The sequence below is a fragment of the Poromitra crassiceps genome, assembly GCF_964638095.1.
Source record: "Poromitra crassiceps genome assembly, chromosome: 11".
Taxonomy (NCBI): domain Eukaryota; kingdom Metazoa; phylum Chordata; class Actinopteri; order Beryciformes; family Melamphaidae; genus Poromitra; species Poromitra crassiceps.
This window is the reverse complement of record NC_139643.1, coordinates 11,047,034-11,072,755: the sequence shown is the minus strand read 5'-3', so window position 1 is coordinate 11,072,755 and position 25,722 is coordinate 11,047,034. Positions and strand designations below refer to the sequence as shown.

The following is a 25,722-nucleotide window of genomic DNA, read 5'->3' as shown; positions in this document are numbered from 1 at the left end:
GCTGCTGCTGGAAGCTAGCTGGAGCTAGACCCATGTCTTTGTCTGTGCTCTGCCTGCTTTCTGTCTGCAGATGGAGGCATAACGTTAGCAGACGGTAGACACTGTGTTAACATGATGTGAGAGGAGTGTGTTTAGCTAGTTAGCTTAGTTAGCGCTGACGTTAGGTTGAGTAGCTAGGTAAGGTTAGCGCGGCGGTGTCTTTGTTGTTGTTGGTGTATAGCAGCTAACTGAAGCTAGCAACTCAGGGGTTTACTATGGGAGAAGTGCGTGTTGTGTTCGCTAGCCAAAGAGTCTGTTCACTGGCCTCTCATTCACTCACCAGCTGTCTGTCAACTCGAACATCACCAGCTGCTATTCACTGAGCTTGGATAAATACACCTTGAAAGATTGTTGGTCTCTTGTGAAATTATTATTATTATTATTATGGCCGTCACTCCAGTCTGCAGCATCTACCTGCACATCCTCCTATTCACTGGTAAGTACTATGTAATAAGCTGCTGTGTGTGTGTGTGAGAGAGAGAGAGAGAAAATAAGCCTTGCTGTCAGGTTTAATGTAGATCTGATCTAATACTGAACCTCTGAGGCCATTTACACCTGGCGTTAACATGCGTTTTCTGCAATCTGATGGCAGAAAACAGAAAATGCATGTGGGTGTCCTGTCTCTCAATCCGCATACAGTTGCTGTATCGAGATTGGGAGGACACATTGCATTTACACATGTGTTCAATGTGTACACAATGCATCCCTGACCACCTCCGGAGGTGGTTTGGCCGATCAGATTGCAATCCTTCTTCAATGCGTTTTGGTGGTGTTTACACCTGTACTTTCAAGTGATAAAACATTGTGATTGCAATCTGATGGCAGAAACCACATGTAAACGCCAGGTGTAAATTGTCTCTCTGATACAGCAGTGAATCAGGCTGTGACCTGTCCACTTTCTGACACAAAGTTGCAGTTTTGATCGTTAAAATCCTATCGACAGCAGAGACTGTAACAGACAGGAAGCGATGTCTCATTCACATTCAGATCCAGTTAGATTTCTGTATGTCTGTGTACATTGACCAACTTTAGATTGTGTGGCAACGCACCACAGCCTCTGTCTGGAAAGACTGGAGGCTCATAGTTCAGTGTGTATGAACATGTCAGACGTGTTCTGTTGGAACATGCTAGCGTGTGCGCACGCACACACACACACATATACACACACACACACACACACACACTGCTGACACTAATCAGAGGATGTGTTTTCTCGCCTGGTAACACCCTCCTGATCACATGATCTCACATTTTGTTGCACTCCACGACGTCCACACATAATCATCTGGACTGCTAGCCGTCCATATCGATTTCAGTGGGCGGGAGTACTTGCCTTGACAGACCAGCTCCATCAGCCAATCGGCATCGCCAAATCCACTCCGAAGAACGACGGGAACATATTTTTAGGGATGTGCGATGTCAACCCAAATAGCCATCGTGATTAGGGCTGCACAATATATCGTTTCCGAAACGTCGGCCAAAACAGCGGCAGCGCTGTTGTAAAAAAAAAAAAGAATGAACTTTGCCTCTTGCCTTCAATACTCTTTGTCCGTGGAGCAAAACAGAATGTGAGGTCACATGATCAGGATGGTCTGTGTTTTCTACTGTCAGTGAATGAATCAATGAACAGCAGTCAGTCAGTTGGAACTCTTCCTCATCCTGTATCTTATCTGTCCCTAACACTGTTTGTTTTTCCCCAGGATGCATTGCTGCCTCTCAGAGGAATGACAATGTCTATGTGTCGGGGATCTCCAATGGTGAGGCGACACATCACTCACATAGATATTATTGTTCTAACAAAAAGAAAAAGGTCATGTTGGCGTTGAGACATATAAACTCATGTAGATCAATAATAGGGCTGTCCTCGGGGTGGCCCTTCAGCCGGAGGCAGAACTCGCCATCTTCGGCTGCTCGGAGTCCTCTCTGAACTTTCCTACAGCTGTGCAACAATCTCTGACACTGGGGACAACTGTCGCCAAAAAACAAATTCTGAAGGAATGGAAATCTCCCTCTCCACCCTCTTTCCAATTGTGGTTGACAGACATGACCTCTGTTATACGCATGGAGAGACTTAGGTTCCTGAGAACCAATGCACTTAGAAAATGTATAACTATCTGGGATCCGTTTTTAGCCTACCTCAACGAGGCTAGGGGTGACGGGTGACTCACCCGGCTGGCTTCCCATAGACCCCTTGAGTGAGATCCCAGGTATATCGTTTACAACACAGAACATAACATAAGCACCTTAGGTGGCTGGCGGCACCACTTTGTAATGTTGATTATATTTTTTGTTTTGTTTTTCATTTCTTTCCCCTGTGTCTGAGCCTGTTTGTTTTGTCTTGTTTGTGTTCTATAAAAATTTAAAATGTGAAAAAAAAATATATAAAAAAATTTATAATAATAATAGGGCTGTCCTACACGATTATTTTCTTCTCGATTAATCTAACCACTATTTTTGGCCGGCGGAGACGGCCCTGTGGGTTCGCTGACGGTTTCCAGCGCAAAGAGTTCAAAACCCGCCAAAATGCACACAAAACCACCCAAGGAACTGCACATCTATGTACATTTATCTGGCAACCCTGGTGTGAAGTGCGGCTCGGCAGCGCCTCAGGAGCGCGCTCTGTGTTTAACGAGCGGGGGTGCGCGCCTGATTTCACTATAACTTGATATCAAGTGGCATCGTGGGCCGTGAGTTTGAAACCCCTGGCGTAAACCATTGCGGGATTATTCCCCCTTTTATAAATTGAAAATATGCGGGAATTTCCAAAAAGATGCGCGAATCTCGCAATCCCCCTGCCAAATTTTAAGCCTTGATATTGCTGTAACGCTCATTAACATGATTCAAAATCGATTTATGCCCTACCAGGCAGCCAATCAGAGGCCTTCCAATCATGATACAGTGAGAGCAGTGTACCAGGCAGCCAATCAGGCCTTCCTGATACAGAGCAGTGTACCAGGCAGCTAATCAGAGGCCTTCCTGATACAGAGCAGTGTACCAGGCAGCCAATCACCAGCCTTCTGATACAGAGCAGTGTACCAGGCAGCCAATCAGAGGCCTTCCAATCCTGATACAGAGCAGGGTCTGTTATCCACACCTGCAGCTAATTGTGTGTGTGTGTGTGTGTGTGTCAGCATGTGGTGAGGGGGCGGAGCTCCTGCGGGCGCCCAGCGGTGTCATTACCAGCCCTGGCTGGCCCTTCCAGTACCCGTCCAGACTCAACTGCAGCTGGAGCATCAGAGCCAAGCCCGGAGACACCGTGACCATCAGGTACACACACACACACACAGCCCTGCCGTGGTGTTAGTGCGTTGGAGCGCATATGAGGAACAAGTTAACCCCACCCCTGAATGAAATGAACAGTGCTTTTCTCCCTGTAGCTTCCAGGACTTTGAGCTGCAGGGCTCTCACCGCTGCTCGTCAGACTGGCTGTCTCTCAGCAGCTACAGGAGTCTGGAGGGGCTGCGTGTGTGCGGCTCCTCCCTGCCTCCGCCCTACATCTCCTCCCAGGACCACGTCTGGATCCACTTCCGCTCTGATGACAACCAGGCCGCCAAGGGCTTCAGACTGGCCTACATCACCGGTGAGGCCAGCGGCAATGCTTCACTCAGTGTTTCCCCTACCATTCTACAGGTCTGGCGGGCCCGCCAGGCCAACGACGCCCCGCCAGGCCAGATATTTTTATTATTATTTTTTTTTTTACGATTTTTTTTCTGCTTTCCCCAAAATTTCAATAAACCTTTATGGCACATTAGTACAATACAACAATACTAGTGTTGATAGTAATAGAAGATGCCAAATCATTCAAAACAAAAAGCATTTTGCTTTTAGGAGCATTGTGCCAGCGTGCAGCGCTGGTCCAAAATGTGTCAACGTGTGTCGTTGCCTGGGAAACGCACATCCCATAATACAACTGTTTGCATCGCATCCCATAATAGTATGATGATACTTGGGATGACACTGCGAACATAGATGTGAACAGGTTAGCTAAAAGTCCCCCACCGTTGTGGTCGGTGTACGTTTCTAAATCCCTCCAGGCCTGAAACATTTCCTAGTGGAAACACCGCGTTCACTCATTCACTCACTCACTATTCCCCATGTGTTTATCATATAAAGTATGTATATGTATAACTTTTTGGGGAATGATCAGTCTGCAGTGTTTCCCCTAGAAAAAATGTCAGGCCTGGAGGGATTCCGAAATGTACCCCCCGACCGCAACGGTGGGGGGCCCTCGCTGGCGACGCTAAACTTTTAGCTAACCTGTTCGCATCTATGTTCGCAATGGCATCCCAAGTATCCTCATACTATTATGGGATGCGATGCGAACAGTTGTGTTATGGGATGTGCGTTTCCCAGGCAACGACACATGTTGACACGTTTTGGAACAGCGCACGATGCTCCTAAAAGCAAAATGCTTATTGTTTTGAATGATTTGGCATCTTCTATAACTGTCATCACCAGTATTATTGTATTGTAATAATATGCCATAAAGGTTTATTGAAATTTTGGGGAGAGCAGATTTTTTTTCTTTTGCATTTCCTCTTCTGGCCTGGCGGGGGCGTTGTTCGCCTGGTGGGCCCGTCAGGCCTGTAGAATGGTAGGGGAAACACTGGTCTGTATAGCAGGGGTTCCCAAACTTTTTTGGCTTGTGACACTACTTTGACATCACAAAAATCTAGGGACCCGAGACATTCAAATTCCCGTAGACCATCGATAATATCATCAGTGACATCGTCAGTGATGTCACATAGTATGCTTCTTTTTCCCCACAGAATTCTGACCGTGATCTCAAAACTCTTAACTTTTTTCTCAAAATTCTGACAGTAACTCGGAATTCTGACTTTATTCTCAGAATCCCGATTTAAAGTTATAATCTCAAAGATTTTCTTCTAAATAAAAAATAAAATTAAGAGTCACTCACAATGTTGATTGAGGCTATGTGGTCCATTGATGGAAGCCTTTGCAGTACATAGTGACATTATGTGACATTAGTAATGTCACGTAATGCAACAGTTTGGATGTCACCTGCAATTACCGCTCATCGCCATAGGTGTCACCCAAGATAACAAAGCTGAAATCTTAGAGATGATCACTTCAAACTCGGAACTAAAAATAAAAAATAAAAGAAATCGCAAGTGACCCTAATCATCTGCGGTAGTATTAAATTGTGTGTGGTGATTGAAAAACAAAACAAAATCAGGCTACCCTATTTGAATTCCACTGCTGTATAGTGAATCAAATGAACAGTTGAGAATTGAAACACACTATAAGTCCACTATTTCTGTAATAGGGAACGGTTTCAAATAGGGCTCTTGTGTTGAACAGAGCTGCAAGGAGGATGTGATCTCGCTCTCGTAGGCTCTCTCTCTCTCTGTCTCTGTCTCCCTACTCTCTCGCCCACTCTCAGGTACTCGGTAGCATCAACGTCATTTGGTCGCTACCCTTAAAAGTAGCGATGGGGATCGTTGATTTGTATTGATATACCATTTTCGAGACTGCTTAGCAATCCGAGTCTTTATCGATACCACTACCGATGCGTTTCTATTGTTTCATTGAGTTTAACAGTGGTTGGCAGGAAATCCAATTGAATAAAAAAAACTTTAGACAATCAAGGTTTGTTTGTGTCCCAGTGATTTGATTTAAATGACATGACTCTCATCTCTCGACTCATACATTTATGTTATAGGACCTGCTGGTCTCGATACTAGGGATGGGCATCGAATTTCAAATTTTCGAATAATCGTTGTTATTATCAAGGTCGACTTTTATTATTGAAAGTCGAAATTCGAAAAAAAAAAAAATGAGTGAAAAAAAAGAAAAAGAAATCCTGAGTGAAATGTTGCATTGTCTCCCCTGATTCTAAGTATAGTCGAATCGCTTGGTTTGAGCAAGTAAAACAATTTTTATAAGCATTTTAAGCAAGGTTTATGGAAAAATGAATGGCGGATGAAATCCCATGAAGAGGGAGAGGGGGTGACTTTGGCACCCCTTTGGCACTCAGACCTGAGCCTACTAAATATTTAATGAACCACAACCACTCATGATTGTCAAAACTGTTTTTTATTTTCGAAAATGTCAATGTCATGTAACATGTTCTTTACTTCAGTGGTGCAATGCTTGTTTGAGCTAAAAATCCACAGCAGAAGCTTTTTCTATTAATTAATAAAGCCTTAGACTTAGAATCAGGGGAGACAATGCAACATTTCACTCACAAAAAAAAAGAAAATAATTTAACATTTTTTTTCTTTTCGAATTTCGATTAAAAGTCAACTTTGGCCAGCGAATTTTCGAATAGTGTTTTTGCTAGAAATGCCCATCCCTACTCGATACCAGTATCCATAAGCTCGGACCCGATTGATTTTTTGTGTTTTGAGAACCGGGTCCTTCCCGGGTCTCGATCCCCCATTCCTACTTAAAAGTAGCGAGCTCGGTACCCAATCTAGCGCTGATATCACCAAGCAGACAGGCTGGCATGTTCTATAGTTTAAATATATTGTCCCTGAGTAGAACCCAGCCACAGTCTTCTACTGGTTTCTACAGCAGCTGCCTGCTGCTCCACTCAGCACCTCCCTCTGGCTCTCTGTTTCATAACAGGCATTAACAGTCAGTACAATGATGATGTAATCCCAGATTAGAGACTGACTGACAGACAGACAGACAGTGTTTCATATCAACCCCTCTAGTGATGATGACTGATGTCAGGGTTAGGCCCGGTCAGGTGAAGGAGGCCCGGTCAGGTGAAGGAGGCCCGGTCAGGTGAAGGAGGCCCGGTCAGGTGAAGGAGGCCTGGCGCGGGCCAGAGACAGACTGATGGCAGCATGACAGTAAAGCCCTGTCATTTCTGGGATAACAGAATCATGGACGAATCGTGGAATTGAGAATTTAAAAAAGCTATGACACAAATAAAAAATAAATAAGTAAATAAATCTTTAAAGTCGAGCTGAACCCAAGAATGACTTTTCTTTTCTTTTAGTTCAAATACCTGGGTATGCAGTGCACCTATTTAATGATGTATGCAAAATCACAACAATCTAATTTCTTTAGTTTTTCACACTTTTTCACATCAAAAGTTCGTTTTTCAAGATTTCATTGATAACAGTAATTTACAGTTTGCTGACGTCACCCAGGCCAGTACTATCAAATTTCGACCCCATTTCAGCCAATCATATCACGACATGCAGCTGTCAATCAAATCTTCATTTCTGGATAATTTTCTCTTCCAAATGAAGTCGAAAATGGCGCCTAGTGCCTGTCATCTGGCAGAATTCCTATCCCATAAACTAACTACTAACTTGGCCAATTGTTAGAAACATGAACAAAAAACAAAAACTATAATCTCTAAGAATGCAAAGAAATGTAACTGGCTCGTTAAAACTTGCATTCCAGGGATATCGTATTAGAGATGCTGCGATCCGATCATGTGATCGGATATCGGCGCGATATCAGCCAAAAAACATGGATCGGATCGGATCGGATTCCAGCGAAAATGACCGATCCAAGGCTCCGATATAAGCACTCCATTCCATGACTCCGCTCCAGGATTTCTATCCAGCATGCAGCAGCAGCAGCAGCACACAGAGGCCGCGTTGATAGCCAGGGCCAAAACGTCAGACACACCCGTCCTTAACCTATGTGCGATTCGAAATCACGCGTCCGCACCATAGACTGGCAAAACATGGCTGCCCCCAGTGTGGCTGACAGAAACAACCACTATTGCAATTTGCAAGACATGTCCCGCAAGGTTTCTGAGATTAGGGGAAAGTCTGAGCTGGCGTTACGCTAAACCAAACGTGGGGATGAGGCAGCAGATTTGTTTTGGCGTTAACGTTAGTTGTTGTGATGATGGCTAACGGGGCTAACGTTAGCTAGCTGGTTAGGCTATCTAGTTGCAGGGAAGCGCTCCACAAGCTTGTTGTGACCAAAACCCCCGCATTTAAAGCATTTCATACTCCCAGAGCTGGCGTAAACCATAGAGAACCTCATGCATTAGCCTACTCAAAATGTAACGTCCAGGGTTTGTGTCTCCAAAATCAACTAACGTTAACGTTACATGCAAGCTAACGTAGCTAGCTGCGGAGCACTCATGATCTATAAGGAAAACGAATGCGCACATAGCCTACATAATTGTCAACATCACATACATGTATTTTCTTTAATCTAGACTACAGGCATCATTTTTCAGTCAAAAGTGAAACGACACAGATGGCGTATAGTGAGGCTTTCCATGCCTCACTATAGAACTGGCCCCATGCAAAATTCAGACCGCTTATATGTTGCCGTCATGCCAATAAGAGTCTAAATGTATTTTTTTATGTTTTATCTGCAGACTAAGCAGCTAGGCTTTCGGTTCTATAAAAGCCATTATTTTTTGTAATGACTATTGAGTGATACACTTTACTAAAAAAAATATTATATCACAATAGTGATGTCAGATTTGCTTAGGTCAGAGCTATGGAATATTAAATCCATCTTTGCTCACAACATTTGCCCTTTCTTTCTTCTTCTTTTTTACCCCAGGTGTGCATAAAATACAGGTTAAGAACTTATGATAAAGTCATGGAAATCCATTGGTCAAAATGTGTATGAACCCTGAAGGGTTAAATTGAGCATTTATGAGAGATTTCAAAAATATCGAGATATATATCGTGTATCGCGATATAGCCGAAAAACATTGCAATATTCTTTAGAGGCCATATCGCCCAGCCCTAATTTGATTGTTATGTTTTAGTTTTACATCAAATGAATTAGATGAACTAAATTGTTTACATACTATATTACCAAAGCACACACATACATACCTAACCCTAAAAATGTTTGTTGCCTGCTAGCTATCAGACAGCATAGAGAGACTTAAATATGTGCTGTATCGGTATCGGATCGAAATCGGTATCGAATCGGGTATCGAAATTTGATCGGAATCGGATCGGTTTTGAGCTAAAATATCGAAATCGGATCGGAATTGAAAAATCTTGATCGCAGCATCTCTATATCGTATCGTTACAGCAGCGATAATGGCGCGCGCAGCCGAGAGCTTGGTTGTCAGGGGTCGCACTTCGGAGATTCCAGGCCGACGTGCTGCACTCTCCGCTCGGCAACACGAAGGCAGCTGGCTGCCTGCGGGTCGCTGAGCTCCACTCCTCCCGTCAAAAGGCTCTTCCCGAGGGGAGCGCCACAACACACTGAATCCCACTCGATTTGGAGGCGGAACACGCCAGGATTGGCCAAAGCCCAATCCAGTCCCCAGAATTGTCAAATAAAATCATCGACATGATACTATGACCCGCCTCTCAACCTGTCATCTTAGACAAACTATGTTTTCAGTCTGAAACGGACTCATTATGCACGTGACGAACGGGTTCAGTTCCACTTTATATGTGTGTGTGTGTGTGTGTGTGTGTGTGTGTGTGTGTGATCACTACAGGTAAGCTGGAGGCATCCAGCTGTGATGTGGACCAGTTCCACTGCTCCAACGGGAAGTGCATCCCCTCCTGGTGGCGCTGTAACTCCATGGACGAGTGTGGAGACAACTCAGACGAGGACCTGTGTGTGGACTCGCCCTTCTCCTTCCAGCCCTGCAGCCTGAACCAGTTCCCCTGCCTGTCCCGCTACACCCGCATCTACACCTGCCTGCCCCACAGCCTGCGCTGCGACGGCAGCATCGACTGCCAGGTAGGTGTCCCTGTTCCCCCCTGTGTTACACGCTGCTCGGGCATACGCCCAATAGAGCTGGGGCAACTACGTCACGCAAGGCATTGTGGGTAAATACAATATACGCCTGTACACTAGTGCCACTCGCCATGAACTCCAATGTAAAGTAGCGGCACAAAAAAAATCTACAAAAAAAACATAAATAATTTCATCATTTATAAATGACCCAAAGACAACATGACTTGACGATATATTACAACTTCGCCGGCCAAGATACATTATGTGACCTAGTTAGAGTCTGCCTGGCATGTGAATAAGGGCTCGTTATTGGAAACTATGCATTATTTGGGAATACTGATTATGCTAAACTTCAGATACCAACATTTTGTGGGAGGTAGGTACTGCTGTATTGTGATTGCTAACGTGTAGGTAGCGTAAGGCCAGTTTAGCACAGCCTGCAACTCGCTATCGGGGAGCTCTTTCAAGACTCTGAATGAAGAATGAATGAGTCTCGCGTCGAGGCTTTTGAAGTCGGCGACTTACGGTTTAGACGTACAAGTTGAGACTTTTTATGGAAACAAACATTTTCTGAATACTTGTAAGCATGTCTCTAATTCGGCATACACATACTCCAATGAGAAGCACACATTCCAAATATATTGAAATGTTTGGCCGGTGATTCCCACATCGCTCTACCCGCAAAATACATAGTGGAGGGCGGTAGTACAGCAACAGAGTGAACCACTTCCAAACATGAGATCTTACATTCACAAAGTGCTTCTTGGGAGATGATATGTATGCCGAATTGGAGAGTGGCGTGTAACGATTTGTAAGTTTTGGAAATTATGTTCTGGCGGCGGTATTCAATTTCCAGATGAATGGAGTTTGGTGTGGCTGCTACTGGTGTGGCTGCTACTAGCCTAGCCGCGATTGTCGTACTGGACCACAATGCAAGCGCTCCTCACCCGTGCTTACGTCACGCGCCTCTGCCCTATAGAGCAGCGGTTCTCAAAGTGGGGTCCGGGGATCCCCAGGGGTTGGGAGGATTCGAGGGGGTCCATAGCAAAAAGGGAGACTATTTATTTTCCCTATAATTTCATCCATATGTAACACAATAAATAAATTGTCTATTTTATTTTTATTTTTATTTTTATTTCTCTTATTTTTATTATCTTTTATTTCTTTTATTATCTTTTATTTCTTTACTTCTATTTTAATTATACTATCATTCTTATTGTGTTTACTTATTTCCATGTCTACAAATTGGTTTTAATGTATTCTCTTTTGCTATGGTCTGATTACTCCTGTTTTAAATGTCTTTTTCTTGCATGTCCAGCACTTTGAGCTGCATTTCATGTATGAAAGGTGCTATACAAATAAAGCTTATTATTATTATTATTATTACAATGGCAGAATGTATGACTGCTTTGGTCATGGGTTTCGTACACTTTCTGTAATAAAACATCTGAAAGCAAGAATGTTATCAGATGGGAGACAGGTGGGGGTCCGCGGTCTAATTTGTGTCAGTTCAGGGGTGCTTGATGTGGAAACAGTTTGAGAAGCACTGCGATAGAAAGCAAAACGTTACAGCTACTTCCTGCTTCATTACGCGCACCATCGTCTGAAAAAATATGAATGGTGGTGAACGACAAAATATATTATTTTCGGATGGTAAATGGTAAATGGCCTGCATTTACATAGCGCTTTTATCCAAAGTGCTTTACAGTCAGTAGGTACATTCACCCATTCACACACCGATGGCGGCAGGTTACCACGCAGGGTGCTGGCACACCAACGGGAGCAATTTGGGGTTCAGTGTCTCGCCCAAGGACTTCGACATGCAGACTGGAGGAGCCGGGAATCTAATCTATCATATGATTGTTCGATGTGTTATTATTATTACTACTGTAATTTGTTACTGTTGTGTCAGCTAGCCCTCCTTTCCCTGTTCTCTCCATATAGTCTCTCATACTCCCCCTGCTCTCCCTCCCCACCTCCTCCCTTTCCCGAGCCCCCCCCCCCCCCCCCCCCACACACTTTTCTAAAGCATGGCATCCATTCTATTTTAAAGCATGGCACCCATTCTCTTTCTTTCCCCCTTCCCCTGCTCCTTTCCCCACCTCTCCTTCTCTGTTCTCTCTCCCCCTCCCCCCCTCCTGCATCACCAACATGAGAGCACATATCTCATGTAGTTGAATAGACAGTATATCTCATTGTGTGTGTGTGTGTGTGTGCGCGTGTGTGTGTTGTAGGACCTCGGAGATGAGATCGACTGTGATGTTCCGACCTGTGGAGAGTGGCTGAGGAACTTCTACGGCTCCTTCAGCTCTCCTAACTACCCCGACTTCTACCCCCCCGGCAGCAACTGCACCTGGCTCATCGACACCGGAGACCACCGGAAGGTAACACCTGTCCTGTGACCCCGGACTCACCTGTCTCCCAACAGCAGCTGCAGACCTGACGTCCTGCACGCATTGTTCCTAGCAGACATGACATCAAAGTACGCTGGTACCATTTGTCATTCTGAAGTACGCAACAAGCTGAGAGGCTGCAGTCACAATTCCAATTGTGTACATGCAGTACTCGTCTAACAGCAAGAGGCAGCAGATATGGGCAGCAGAGTCTAGCTTGCCCGCAAAACAAAAGAAGAAGAGTTAGTCCAATCAGAGCGCCGGATGTGTGTTGGCACTGTTATTTCTAACAAACCTATAGAGAGCCGCAGGAACGAGTCCGGAAATCATCGATGCTAACAGTCCTGGTTCTTCACTGTTTTCGCCTATGGGAGTTTTGAATGGGTTTTTGGCGCGATGCTTCTAATAATCTCTCTGGGCAACGCTGGCTTAATCAAACGCGAACCAGTGTTTAGTAATATCATCTTCACACATGAGGACCACTTTTATGAGTTTTGAAGCTTTTACGTGCCATTAAAAGGGCGGCTAGCTAGCAAACGCCTAAATGAGACTACACTGCTGAGTCGATGGGGATATATACGTCAATAACGTCACCACTTCAAAGGACGAACACGGAAATTCTCTTTCCCTCACCTGGTTCAGCCTGTTCAGCCCGGGGTAATCAATGCACATCAACAACAGTCCAGGTTGAGTGCTGACGTGATGTGGAAGCCTATGCGACAGTGTGTAGTTCTGGATTAGCTTAGCTCATGAAAGTGGTCCTCATGTGTGAAGATTATCCGACTGATCACTGGTTCGCGTTTGATTAATCTTGCGTTGCCCAGAGACCGTATTTGAAGCATCGCAGCAAAAACCCATTAAAAAATCCCATAGGCAGAAACAGTGAAGAACCAGGAAGTCCGGGACTTCTGCGTTCTGACTACAAAAATACGTCATCCCTGCGGCTCTCTATTCACCTTCTGTAGAAGAGACAGTGTGGCTTGAGAGACTAACAGGAAGTGTAAACGCAATCGGAAGTTCCAATTGTGTTTACACTTCCTGATCGGTGTGGCTCCAACTTTCGCTCCGGTACTGCTCTGGTCCCCGCTCACAATTTTATTTGAAAAAATAGACTCTGGGAATGACCCTACCTTTTTTCCCAGCTTCCTGTACAGCGCGCCTCTCCTGCCACCGTCACTTCCTTTTGCTGCTCCACTGTTTACAGTCAACTTGCCGCGACTTTAGAGTAATTTTCCACTGTTGTTGTAAGACGAGTTGACGTCTTCTATGCAGTTTTAACGTTATTAGCGAATAGCCGAAACGGACGCGGAAGAGGAAGCGACGGTGGCTTTTCCGTCACTTCCGCTTTCCGCGTCCGTGACCCAAACACCCTGAACGCCAACACAGTCACGGGCGCCTAACTTTGTGTAAATGGGGGGGCGCAGGGCGTCTGAGGGACCTCCCCCAGAATTTATTTATTTCCTACAATTTAATATCAATATCTTTAGTATTTATTTTGTACCGCCTGTGATTCTCAATGCTACAGAACCCAATTAATTTAAAGAGATGCAATAAAGTGGCTTATTTATTTGTTGGGAAACGTAACGTAATTCATGCTATACTGCATAAAAATGACACGTAAAATGACACGTAAAAATATTCCTTGGTTCATCAGGTCATCCTGCGGTTCACCGACTTCAAGCTGGACGGGACGGGTTACGGCGACTATGTGAAGGTGTACGACGGTTTGGAGGAGAACCCTCGGCGTCTCCTCAGGGTGCTCACCGCCTTCGACTCCAGAGCGCCCGTCGCTGTCGTCTCCTCGTCCGGACAGCTCCGGATTCACTTCTACGCCGACAAGATCAACGCCGCCAGAGGATTCAACGTCACATACCAGGTGTGTCATCAGCACAGACTATAGGCCGACACAGTCACTTTGTCCACAAATCAAGTGCGAGCACATTTTGAAATGACACGCAATTCATTCGAATATATTCAAAGTTAATAGTTACTGACTCATAGATTTCTGTCCACTAAGCTGTTTTGGAACGTAACATGTAATGGTGGAGCGATAGAGACAGAGCAGCTGCTTCATAGAAACAAGCCAGTTGAATTCACAGTTGAACACTTCAAGGATTCAAGGATTCAAGGATTCAAGATTTATTAAGTGTCCCAAAAGGGCAAATTGGATTGCAGGAAGCGTAGTACGAAGTACATACATAAAAACAAATAAGACAAAAAGAACATTGTAAAAGCAGTCAAGAGCAGCAGTTTAAAGTGCAACACAATAGTTAAAGTGCAAATGACACAATAGTTAAAGTGCAAATGACAACAGTAGCAACGATCTAAAGTGCACACTTGTACTCACATTGGGTTGAAAACAGGAAAGAACGTGTAGTTTCTTCTTTCTCAACATTTCACAACAGCCTCTATTCCAACAGCCTCTGCTCCGCGGCGTGGAGTAAGCTGCCTCTCGTGAGGTGCGCTTGTTTAACGTCGCCCGCGTGTCCCAGTTGAGTGGAGTTTTGACGGTTTATTTTTTATTGCCAAATTTTGAATTCGAACAGGCCATTACAACTTGAATGCTAAAACCCCCCCCACCCCCCTCCAGAGCAACCGGGTGGACTAGTCTTCGGGGGCTTTCATACCTACCACACACATCATAATTATGATATGGTGTCCAAAGCATCAATCAGTTCTCTCTCTCTCTCTCTTTCTCTCTCTCTCTCTCTCTCTCTCTCTCTCTCTCGTAAACCCTCACACAAAGTTACCATACAAGAAAAATAAGATCATCTACTATAGAGCTGGGTATTGGTTCAAATTTCAAGGATCGATTCGATTCCGATTCACAAGGTTGCGAATCGATTAATTTCGATTCGATTCCGATTCGATCGATTTCAATATGTTTCAAAATGTTTTTAGATCTGTACCCTGAATTACATGTCCAGTTATGTAACACAGGGGTTCCCAACCAGCCAAGTAGATACACGGGGAAAAAAAGTTGGAGACCTGTTGTCAATTTTAATGGTTTTAGTTACACATATATTTACTCACCAGGTGGTGACAAAGGGTAAATAACAGCCTTTTCATCTGTCAATAAAGACACTTTCACAATTATGCACAGTGATTTGATTTCAGCCTATATAATTTCTAAAAGTAGATATTAATGATCAAACATTTCCATTCATGTAGCCTACAGTATTTATGTTTTTGTTTCAACTACAAAGATAAATAAACGTCAACTTGAAACTATGTTTCAACTACCACACACAGCATAATATTTTAGCCTGTTTATATATTTTTTTTTTCTTCTTTTTAATAAAAAAAAATCGATCTCTGGACATATGAATCGATAATCGAGGATTAAAATGAAAATCGATTAAAAATCAGAGAATCGATTTTTTGAACCCAGCCCTAATCTACTATGTAAATTTGCACTTGACGTCATTCCTGACGTGTTTTGTTGCCGTATGCCGTGCCATCACCATGACATGTCAGTGGTGTGAAAAGGTCCTAACTAGGGATGTTCATTTTGAAAAATGTCCATAATCGAAAATCGGGGAAAATTAACGATCAATTATCGATTATCGATGATATTAACTCATTGAGTGCCAGCCACTTTTGGAGAACGGACGCTCCCAGTGCCAGAGTTTCAGAGCTTTTTTCAGTGATTTCTCGAGGCCCACAGAATATTGTGTGATATTACTATGTAAACAATGAACACGCAAAAAGAACGATGAGACTCTTTTCTATCATCAGCAAAAACAGGTTTATTGATATCATTTTCCGTTCTTTAGTTATCAGCCGGAGAAGATAGCTTGATTTAACAAAAAAGAGCAGTTTTTTTCTAGAAGCTGAGATAATGGCCCTTTTGTGAAATTAAACATTTCAAACACATCACTGACTCTGAAGCTAATTTTCTGATGTAGTCACACCTCAAAAATAATTTCCTTCAATAAAACAGTGAAGGCCAGGGAATTTTGTTTGGCAGAATAATATTTTTAGCTGCAATCAGCAGCGCTGGCCCCTGCGTGCGCTGCTGGTTGCAGCTTCTTGCTGATCTTGATTTGCTGCTGGTGGGCATCGGATATTCTGGCTTGCGTTTGCCAACCCTGTCCTGCTGCCTGGGTCTGTCTGGGTCAGTGTTGTGTGCTGTACTGCGTGCCCCCCCCCCCCCCCCCCCGCCCGCCCCGCCTCAACTGCACACTCCTCCTTATGGGAGGTGGCTCTCTGCTGAGTTTGCTCTGCACTGTGAAGGGTGCGCGTCGGCGACATCCAGCTTTTTCCGCGTGTGTTTGTCACCGGCTACTACTGTATGCTTCCAGTTGAGAATAATAACGGCTGATCATGCGAATGGGCTGTCGGCGACAGCCTGTCGCAGCGGACATGGAGGAGCTCAATTGTGGGAGCAGATTGGCTGCTGCCTGCTGCAGGCACATCTAACGTTAAAACGCTTCATGCATATCGATGCATACGGATGCGATGCGATTTCCGTTTCCCCAACGACTTATTCTCTGTTTTTCTCTGCCTTTCTGTTAACCTGGAGAGCACTGTCGCCACCTAAGGGTTCTGTAAAATAGGTTATAGACCTCCAATAGCTATAATATTTGTACAGGAGAGGCAGAAGGCTTTGATCGACGCCCCACCGTCAAAAAACGTAATTGACGAACATGTCCGTCCTTGGCACTCTACGTTACTATTTGAAATGACGAACATGTCCGTCCATGGCACTCAATGAGTTAATAATTATATTTTTTTAATATATATATTTTATTTTTTTATTTTTTTTACAAAATGAATGCCTATGGCAGAAAATACGAAAGACAACGTGTTCTCCTCAATGAACTCTTTATTTCAATGTGTCTCCTCTCCAACACTCTGCTGTCCCCGGCGCATGCCGGTGTGAATTCCCCATGTTTAAAACAGTTTTGTTGGCTGGCACAAAGGCCCGTGCCCAGCCAGAAAACTAGAGACTATATGAAGCTCCACTTCACGTTAGTCGGCTGTGCAATGGAGTGGGGCGAGGAGGAATGAATTCCACCCAAACCTAGTCCGCAAAAAAAAATATATACCGTAAATTTCGGACTATAAGCCGCGGCTTTTTCCCCGTTTTTTGGCCCTGCGGCTTATATAACGGTGCGGCTTATCTATGGATTTTATCAGCTAACGGCCGCTCGGGGACCTCCAAAATCTATGGATGTTGGTATGAGGCAGAACGAGAGCAAGACAGACATTACGAGAGCGAGACCCTGATTGGATGATGTTGCAAAAAATGTGCCTCGCGACCTGATTGGAGCACTGTGCCACTACGCTCTCTCAGCCACTACAGTAAAACACCCTCCCTCCTCCCTCGCTCCGGGGGGAAAATGGCAGCGATTGAGCCTGAAAGACAGTCTGAATGAAATTGAATGTCACATTCCCAATTCTATGTATTACATTCTAAAAAACTAACGGCAACATTTTGGAAGGCTAAGCCACACAACTAGCTCGTTGTAATCTAACATCATGCTTCAAAAGATGGAGCACTGGCTGTGTTACGACGATGGCGGCGAGAAGAAGAAGGAAAGAAGGAAATCGAGCAGCAGCACGTAACCTTGGCATCAGGGTGTTGACACAGAGAGCAGACGGCCGAGGTGTGTCCACCGTTCAGATCCGACTGAAGGTCAAACGCCACCGAAATGAAAATTGAACATTTTAGAGGTGGACCATCCTGGTGTTTCAGATTTATGAGACGAAAGGGACTGTCCGTCAGGGCGCGGACGACTGTGTGTCAGCAACTCCCTCCCGACTACCAGGAGAAAATTACAAACTTCGGCGAATTCACATAAAGAAAGATCAAGGAATATTCCATCGGACCGGAGCAGATCATAAATATGGATGAAGTGCCTTTGACGTTCGACCTGCCTCTCACTAGGACTGTTAACAAGAAAGGTGAATCGTCCATCACGTTGAGAACCACAGGTCACGAGAGAACGAATTTCACTTGTGTTCTTGGCTGCACAGCATCTGGAGTAAAGCTCCCGCCGATGGTGATTTTTAAGCGTCTCACAATGCCAAAAGAAAAGATCCCCAGCGGGATATGCTTGTTTTGTTGAAATGTTAATAAATGGGAGCTTCCCCAAACAGCCATCTCTTTCCCGACAATCCCCTCTGTGCACGAACCCTTACATATGGTAATTAAACATCAAAACACCCGCGGCTTATAGTCCGGTGCGGCTTATATATGTAACAAACAGGCAATTTTGCTGCTGCGGCTTATACTCAGGTGCGCCTTATAGTGCGGAAATTACGGTATATATATATATATATATTTTTTTAATAATAACAAAATCGATAAGAATTCCACATGATCGATTCCATTCCTTAACGATCAATTATCGATTTTCGATAACTGATGAACATCCCTAGTCCTAACTATGTGGTGCTGTACCAGGTGGACGGGTTCCGTTTGCCCTGGGAGGTTCTCTGCCTAACTATGTGGTGTGCTGTACCAGGTGGACGGGTTCTGTTTGCCCTGGGAGGTTCCCTGCGGAGGGAACTGGGGATGCTACACGGAGCAGCAGCGGTGCGACGGCTACTGGCACTGTCCCAATGGCCGGGACGAGCTCAACTGCTCGTCCTGCCAGGAAGATGAGTTCCCCTGTTCCAGGAACGGAGCCTGCTACCCCCGCTCAGACCGCTGCAACTACCAGAACCGCTGCCCCAACGGCTCCGACGAGAAGAACTGCTTCTTCTGCCAGCCGGGAAACTTCCACTGCAAGGTCAGGCACCTATAGCATCAGCTGCTATGTTTGTGGTTCTGCTTAGCTTTCAACCAGTACAGAAAGCCCCTTCTTCTGCTAGCAGAGAAACACCAGCTGATGTTTGACCATGGTCACCTTGTTTCCTTGTGTGTGTCACATATCTAGAGCCAATCACTCGTGTTGTAATATGTGCATCTTTTTTGTTCAGAAGAGTTTTAAACACAGACACATAAGAAAGCATGCAGCACTATGGAATACCATACCTACACCTACCTATACCTACCTACCATACCTACACCTACCTATACCTACCTACACCTACCATACCTACACCTACCTATACATACCTACCTATACCTACACCTACCTATACCTACCTACCTACACCTACCTATACCTACACCTACCTATACCTATACCTACCTACACCTACCTAACCTACACCTACCTATACCTACCTACACCTACCTATACCTACACCTACCTACACCTACATATACCTACAGCTACCATACCTACACCTACCTATACCTACCTACATCTACCATACCTATACCTACACCTACCTACACCTACCATACCTACACCTACCTAACCTACACCTACCTATACCTATACCTACCTACACCTACCATACCTACACCTACCTACACCTACCTACATTATCAGCACATTTTAACAAACTGTGATAATACTGATAACCGTGATCATTTTGGTCACTACAATCGTGATATGAAATTTTCATATAGTTTCATCTCTAGTGAACATTTTTAAATGACAGCTAAAAACCTATTTATGGCTTCGCTTTTAACTGAAGTCATTTGACTTGTACTTTTTAATTTTCTTCTCGTTTTTACCAGTTTGTTTATACTAGTAGCAGCTACTCCTTTCCATCTGCCCTTGTTTTAATTTGTAGGTTTTTAATTTGTATTTCTTAATTTAATATCAAGCTATTTTTTTCTTTTTTATCTGTCGTTTGTATGAAAAGTGCTCTTTAAATACAGCTTATTATTATTGTATTTTTGATATTTACATATACAGTGAAAAGTAGCCTACGCAATTTCTTGGCAGTGCAGTTGGGCAATAGTCCCAGCAACAAGCAAATAAGTGTGACACAGATTCAGAAATCTATTGTCAAGTTTCCTGCCCACAAGATGAGATGGGATGAAAGCAACATTGCTGAGGCCAAACTGCCTGTGACCTTTCACCCCTGTCCTCCTCACTGCAGAACAACCGCTGTGTGTTTGAGTCGTGGGTGTGTGATGCTCAGGATGACTGTGGGGACGGCAGCGATGAGGAGAGCTGTCCCGTCATCGTTCCCACCAGAGTCATCACCGCCGCCGTCATCGGCTCCCTCATCTGTGGCCTCCTATTGGTCATCGCGCTCGGCTGCACCTGCAAACTCTACTCCCTCCGCATGTTTGAACGCAGGTAAGGAAGAGGCACGATGCTAAGCCAGCGCTCATATTGTTTGGTCACCCTAGCTGGAGGTACTGTGTATTAGGGCTCACTCCGCTAGCTTACGGTACTTTACTTTACTTTATTTCATTTGGCAGACGCCTTTCTCCAAAGCGACGTACATACAGAAAATAACAAGCATAAGATCATGTAACATACATAGTGGCTAGCTAACGTTAGCCAAAACTGACTGGTGTTTCAAACTGTCAAGTCTGCTCTTCAACACAACTGCTAACAAAACGTCCTGTCCTTAACTTACAAGCTAGAGTAAGTCGTTTGCCATCCATTATATCTGTTTTCCAACCAAGCTACCCCACTGTAACTACTTGCGCCCCCTACTGGCCGGAGTGAGCAGTCAGACGTCATTGTAATAGCGGTATAAAACGGCCAATAAAATAGGTTTTTCCACAATTGTGATCACCGTAACCACAAGAGGGCGTTGAGCATACAGGCATAAATGCGTACCAGAATTAGGCTGATTGTGGTCCAGCATTATGCTAGATCAGCTGCGGACAAAACCACACACAAACACGACCGAGGGCACGACCCCCTCCAGCCAATCATGAATGTTCCACCATCATGCTGTTGTATTTGGCACCCTCTTATTGGCTCCTGTTTCTCAATCCTAGCCATGTGATTGGTTATTGCAGGTCATTTGAGACCCAGCTGTCACGGGTGGAGGCGGAACTCCTGAGGAGGGAAGCCCCACCCTCTTATGGTCAGCTGATTGCCCAGGGCCTCATCCCACCAGTGGAGGACTTCCCAGTATGCTCTGGGAACCAGGTAATGATAACACACTACAATACACACTGTAACGCACACTGCAGCACACACTGTAACGCACACTACAGCACACACTACAACACAACACTCCAGCCATCAGTCACACACACACACACACACACACACACACACACACACACACACTACAACACACACTACAGCACACACTGTACCACACACTACAACACACACTGTAACACTACAGCACACACTGTAACACTACAGCACACACTGTAGCACGCACTGTAACACACTACAGCACACACTGTACCACACACTACAGCACACACTGTACCACACACTATAACACACACTGTAACACTACAGCACACACTGTACCACACACTACAACACAACACTGTAACACTACAGCACACACTGTACCACACACTACAACACACACTGTAACACTACAGCACACACTGTAACACACACTGTAACACTACAGCACACACTGTAACACACACTGTAACACTACAGCACACACTGTAACACACACTGTAACACTACAGCACACACTGTAACACACACTGTAACACTACAGCACACACTGTAACACTACAGCACACACTGTAACACTACAGCACACACTGTAACACTACAGCACACACTGTAACACTACAGCACACACTGTAACACTACAGCACACACTGTAACACACACTGTAACACTACAGCACACACTGTAACACACACTGTAACACTACAGCACACACTGTAACACTACAGCACACACTGTAACACACACTGTAACACTACAGCACACACTGTAACACTACAGCACACACTGTAACACACACTGTAACACTACAGCACACACTGTAACACTACAGCACACACTGTAACACACACTGTAACACTACAGCACACACTGTAACACTACAGCACACACTGTAACACACACTGTAACACTACAGCACACACGGTAACACACACTGTAACACTACAGCACACACTGTAACACACACTGTAACACTACAGCACACACTGTAACACACACTGTAACACTACAGCACACACTGTAACACACACTGTAACACTACAGCACACACTGTAACACTACAGCACACACTGTAACACTACAGCACACACTGTAACACTACAGCACACACTGTAACACACACTGTAACACTACAGCACACACTGTACCACACACTACAGCACACACTGTAACACACACTGTAACACTACAGCACACACTGTAACACACACTGTAACACTACAGCACACACTGTAACACTACAGCACACACTGTAACACTACAGCACACACTGTAACTAGGGATGCACGATATATCGGCAATCATATCGGTATCGGCCAGTATCGGCCGATTTTTTAACATATCGGTCATATCGGTATCGGTCAGATGTTGCAATGTTAATATCGGTTATCATTATCAGCCAAATTCTTCACATTGATATGAAATAATGCAGTAAATCTATGATTTATGGGCTTTTCCAAAGGCTTTGCAAATAAAGAAATGCATAACTTTTTCAAATTCAGTGTTAACATGTGTTTTTCAGTATGTACAAAATGTGATGATCATAAAAATGTGGTTTTATACAGATCATATCGACATCGGTAAATATCGGTTATCGGCCATAACAGCAATGTTAATATCGGTCATCGGCCAAAATTTTCATATCGGTGCATCCCTAACTGTAACACTACAGCACACACTGTAACACACACTGTAACACTACAGCACACACTGTAACACTACAGCACACACTGTAACACACACTGTAACACTACAGCACACACTGTAGCACACACTGTAACACTACAGCACACACTGTAACACTACAGCACACACTGTAACACACACTGTAACACTACAGCACACACTGTAACACACACTGTAACACTACAGCACACACTACAACACCTCCAGCCATCAGTCCGTCAAGCTCCTGAAATGGTCAGATGACACAGGGCTTTACTATTTTACTTTATTACGTTTCCATAATGTGTTCTGCTTTGATGCCAGCAGCCATCTTGGGAGATATGTAAACATTTCGGTAACACTTTATAATAACGTTCAGTAGTAAGTAATTTATAAGCTATTAGTTCATTCGATTTTTTTTTCATGTACTAAGCATTTGCTCATCATTTGTTGATGATTAACAAATGTGTATAGAGACAGGCTGGAATATAAAAACATTGAATGACTTACAACTTAATCATCTACAAATGTATGTTAATGTTTTGTAAATAGTGCAGCAATACTGAGTTTAAGAAAACAAAAATATCGTTGTACAAAATGTTGACAAATGTTTCTGTGAATCTCTCTCTCTCTCTCTCCAGGCTTCAGTGCTGGAAAACCTGCGTCTTGCTGTTCGTTCTCAGCTCGGCTTCACGTCCCTGCGTCTCCCTTCTTCTGGTCGTCATAGCAACCTGTGGCGTCGCCTCTTCACTTTCTCGCGGTCGCGGCGGTCCGGTTCCCTCGCGCTCGTCTCTGCCGACCCAGAGGACGGCGCCGGCACCGGCAGCTCTGGTTCAGACATTCTGACCCCAGATTCTGACGACACGGACACCGAGGGCGAGCGCGGGAGGGAGAGAGAGAGGGGCGGTGGGGCTGTGGGCGGGCCGGTCGCCCCCCTCCCCCAGAAAACTCCGCCTTCAAGCGCCGTGGAGGCCGTCGTATCCGTGACGACCACTGCGACCGCCACGACGGCCACGCCCGGCCGGGAACGAGGCCGGGACAGACCCAGAGAAGCCCGGTACCCCCCCAGTCCCAGCCCTGGGCCGGTCGCCATCGTAACCCCGAGTCCAGACACCGAACACCACGGCGAAGCCACGGAGCCCCAGGCCCCGCCCACCTCCGCCCTGCAGCGCCTCGCCCATAACTTCCATCGCTTCGCCAGAAACCTGACCAGAACCAACCAGAACCAGACCGCCAACCAGAACCACAGCCCACTCAGACAGCTGGAGAGCGGAGGAGGAGAGGCAGGAGAGAGGAGAGGCAGCCGAGAGGATGACGAAGATGTGGAGCTCCTCATCCCGGCCTCTGACTCCGACTCCTCCTCTTCCTCCTCGTCGCTCAGTGAGAGGCCCCGCCCCTCCTCCACCTCGGGCCACGCCCTCCGCCATCACCGTGGAAACGGTGGGCGTGGAGGCAGGGACGGTCCGTGTGAACACTGTGGGATGGTCCATACCGCCCAGATCCCTGATGCCTGTCTGGAGGCCACAGGCAAGACAGAGAGCAGCGACGATGAGCTACTGCTACTATGCTAACCAGCTAGCCAGTAGGCTACCATGTTAGTCTGGACTACAGATCACACATTAGACTGGACATTAACACTACACTGGACTATAGCTAATACATTAGACTGGACTATTCATAGTATTATGTTACATCATCACATGGCCATCTTGGTAGGACAATAACAGGTGATTGTAATCAATTAACAGGTGATTACAATCAAATGACAAAAACAGCCAATGAGCTGTGTGTATAGAGGGTATGCACGTGACGTCACAGAGGCAGAAGTCACTGCAGGGTCACGCCCACTGAGTGGCAGCAACGTTCAGCTTGAATGCAGTAATCAGCCTAGATAAATGACACCTGCTGAAGGTTCTGCCCGTAGGTTTTGCCACTCAGTCCCAATTAACTCATTGGCTGCCAGCCATTTCTGGAAAACGGACGCTCCCAGTGCCAGCCCTTTCAGAGCGTTTTCAGTGATTTCTCAAGACCCACAGAATATTGTGTGATATTGCTATGTAAACACCGAACACGCCCAAAGAACGATGAGACTCTCTTGTATCATCACCAAAAAAAAGTTTATTGATATCATTTTCCGTTCTTTAGTTATCAGCAGTAGAAGATAGGTTGGTTTCACCAAAAACAGACGTTTCAAACTAGAAGCTGAGATAATGAGCCTTTTGTGAAATGAAGCATTTCAAGCACATCACTGACTCTGAAGCTAATATTTTCTGATGTAGTGACACCTCAAAAATAATTTCCTTCAATAAAACAGCGAAAACAAAGGAATTTTGATGGCAAAATAATATTTTTTAGCTGCAACCAGCAGCGCTGGCCCCTGCGTGCGCAGACCCTACACCTTCTTGCTGGTCTTGATTTACTGCTGGTGGGCATCAGGTATTCCAGCTTGTGTTTGCCAATCTGTCCATCGAGCCTGCTGTCTGGGTCGGTGTTGTATGGTGCCCTGCGTGCCCCACCCCCCTCAACTGCAAACTCCTCCGTGGGAGTGTCTCTGGTGGCTCTCTGCTGCTCTGAACTTTCTGCTGCACGTTTCAAAGTGCGCTGCACCCAGCGGATATTTTCACGCCGTTTTTGTGCGCCGGCTCCCAGCGCTTCCAGCTGAGAATAATTTTACTTTTCAGAAAGACGCTGGTGTCGGGTGCTCCTTTTCTGGCAACTAATCATATGGAGAAACTATCACAACAGACTCAGAAAGGCTCAATTGTGGGAGCAGATTGGCTGCTGTTCACAGGCACAGCTAACGTTAGCTCCAGCATGCATCGGTTTCCGTTTCCCCACGGCTTCTTCTCTGTTTTTTCCTCACCTTTCTCTAATCTGGAGAGCACTGTCGCCACCTAATGGGTCCGTAAAATAGCTTATACACCTTCAACATCCCCCATATTTTTACAGGAGATGCATCAGGCTTTGATCCACGTCCCACCGTCAAAAAACGCAATTGA

General features: G+C 45.1%; 1 protein-coding gene across 1 annotated transcript; it reads left to right on the top strand.

The window, feature by feature from the left end:
- Positions 1-321: 321 nt before the first annotated feature.
- Positions 322-24,337, top strand: lrp12 (low density lipoprotein receptor-related protein 12). The gene is made up of 11 exons (XM_083645576.1): positions 322-475; positions 1,740-1,796; positions 3,171-3,306; positions 3,417-3,619; positions 9,458-9,705; positions 11,937-12,086; positions 13,750-13,971; positions 18,569-18,835; positions 20,046-20,248; positions 20,926-21,058; positions 23,365-24,337. Exons 1-11 carry the CDS (start codon positions 424-426, stop codon positions 24,292-24,294), a joined length of 2,601 nt encoding a protein of 866 aa, XP_083501702.1. The 5' UTR covers positions 322-423; the 3' UTR covers positions 24,295-24,337.
- Positions 24,338-25,722: the final 1,385 nt, after the last annotated feature.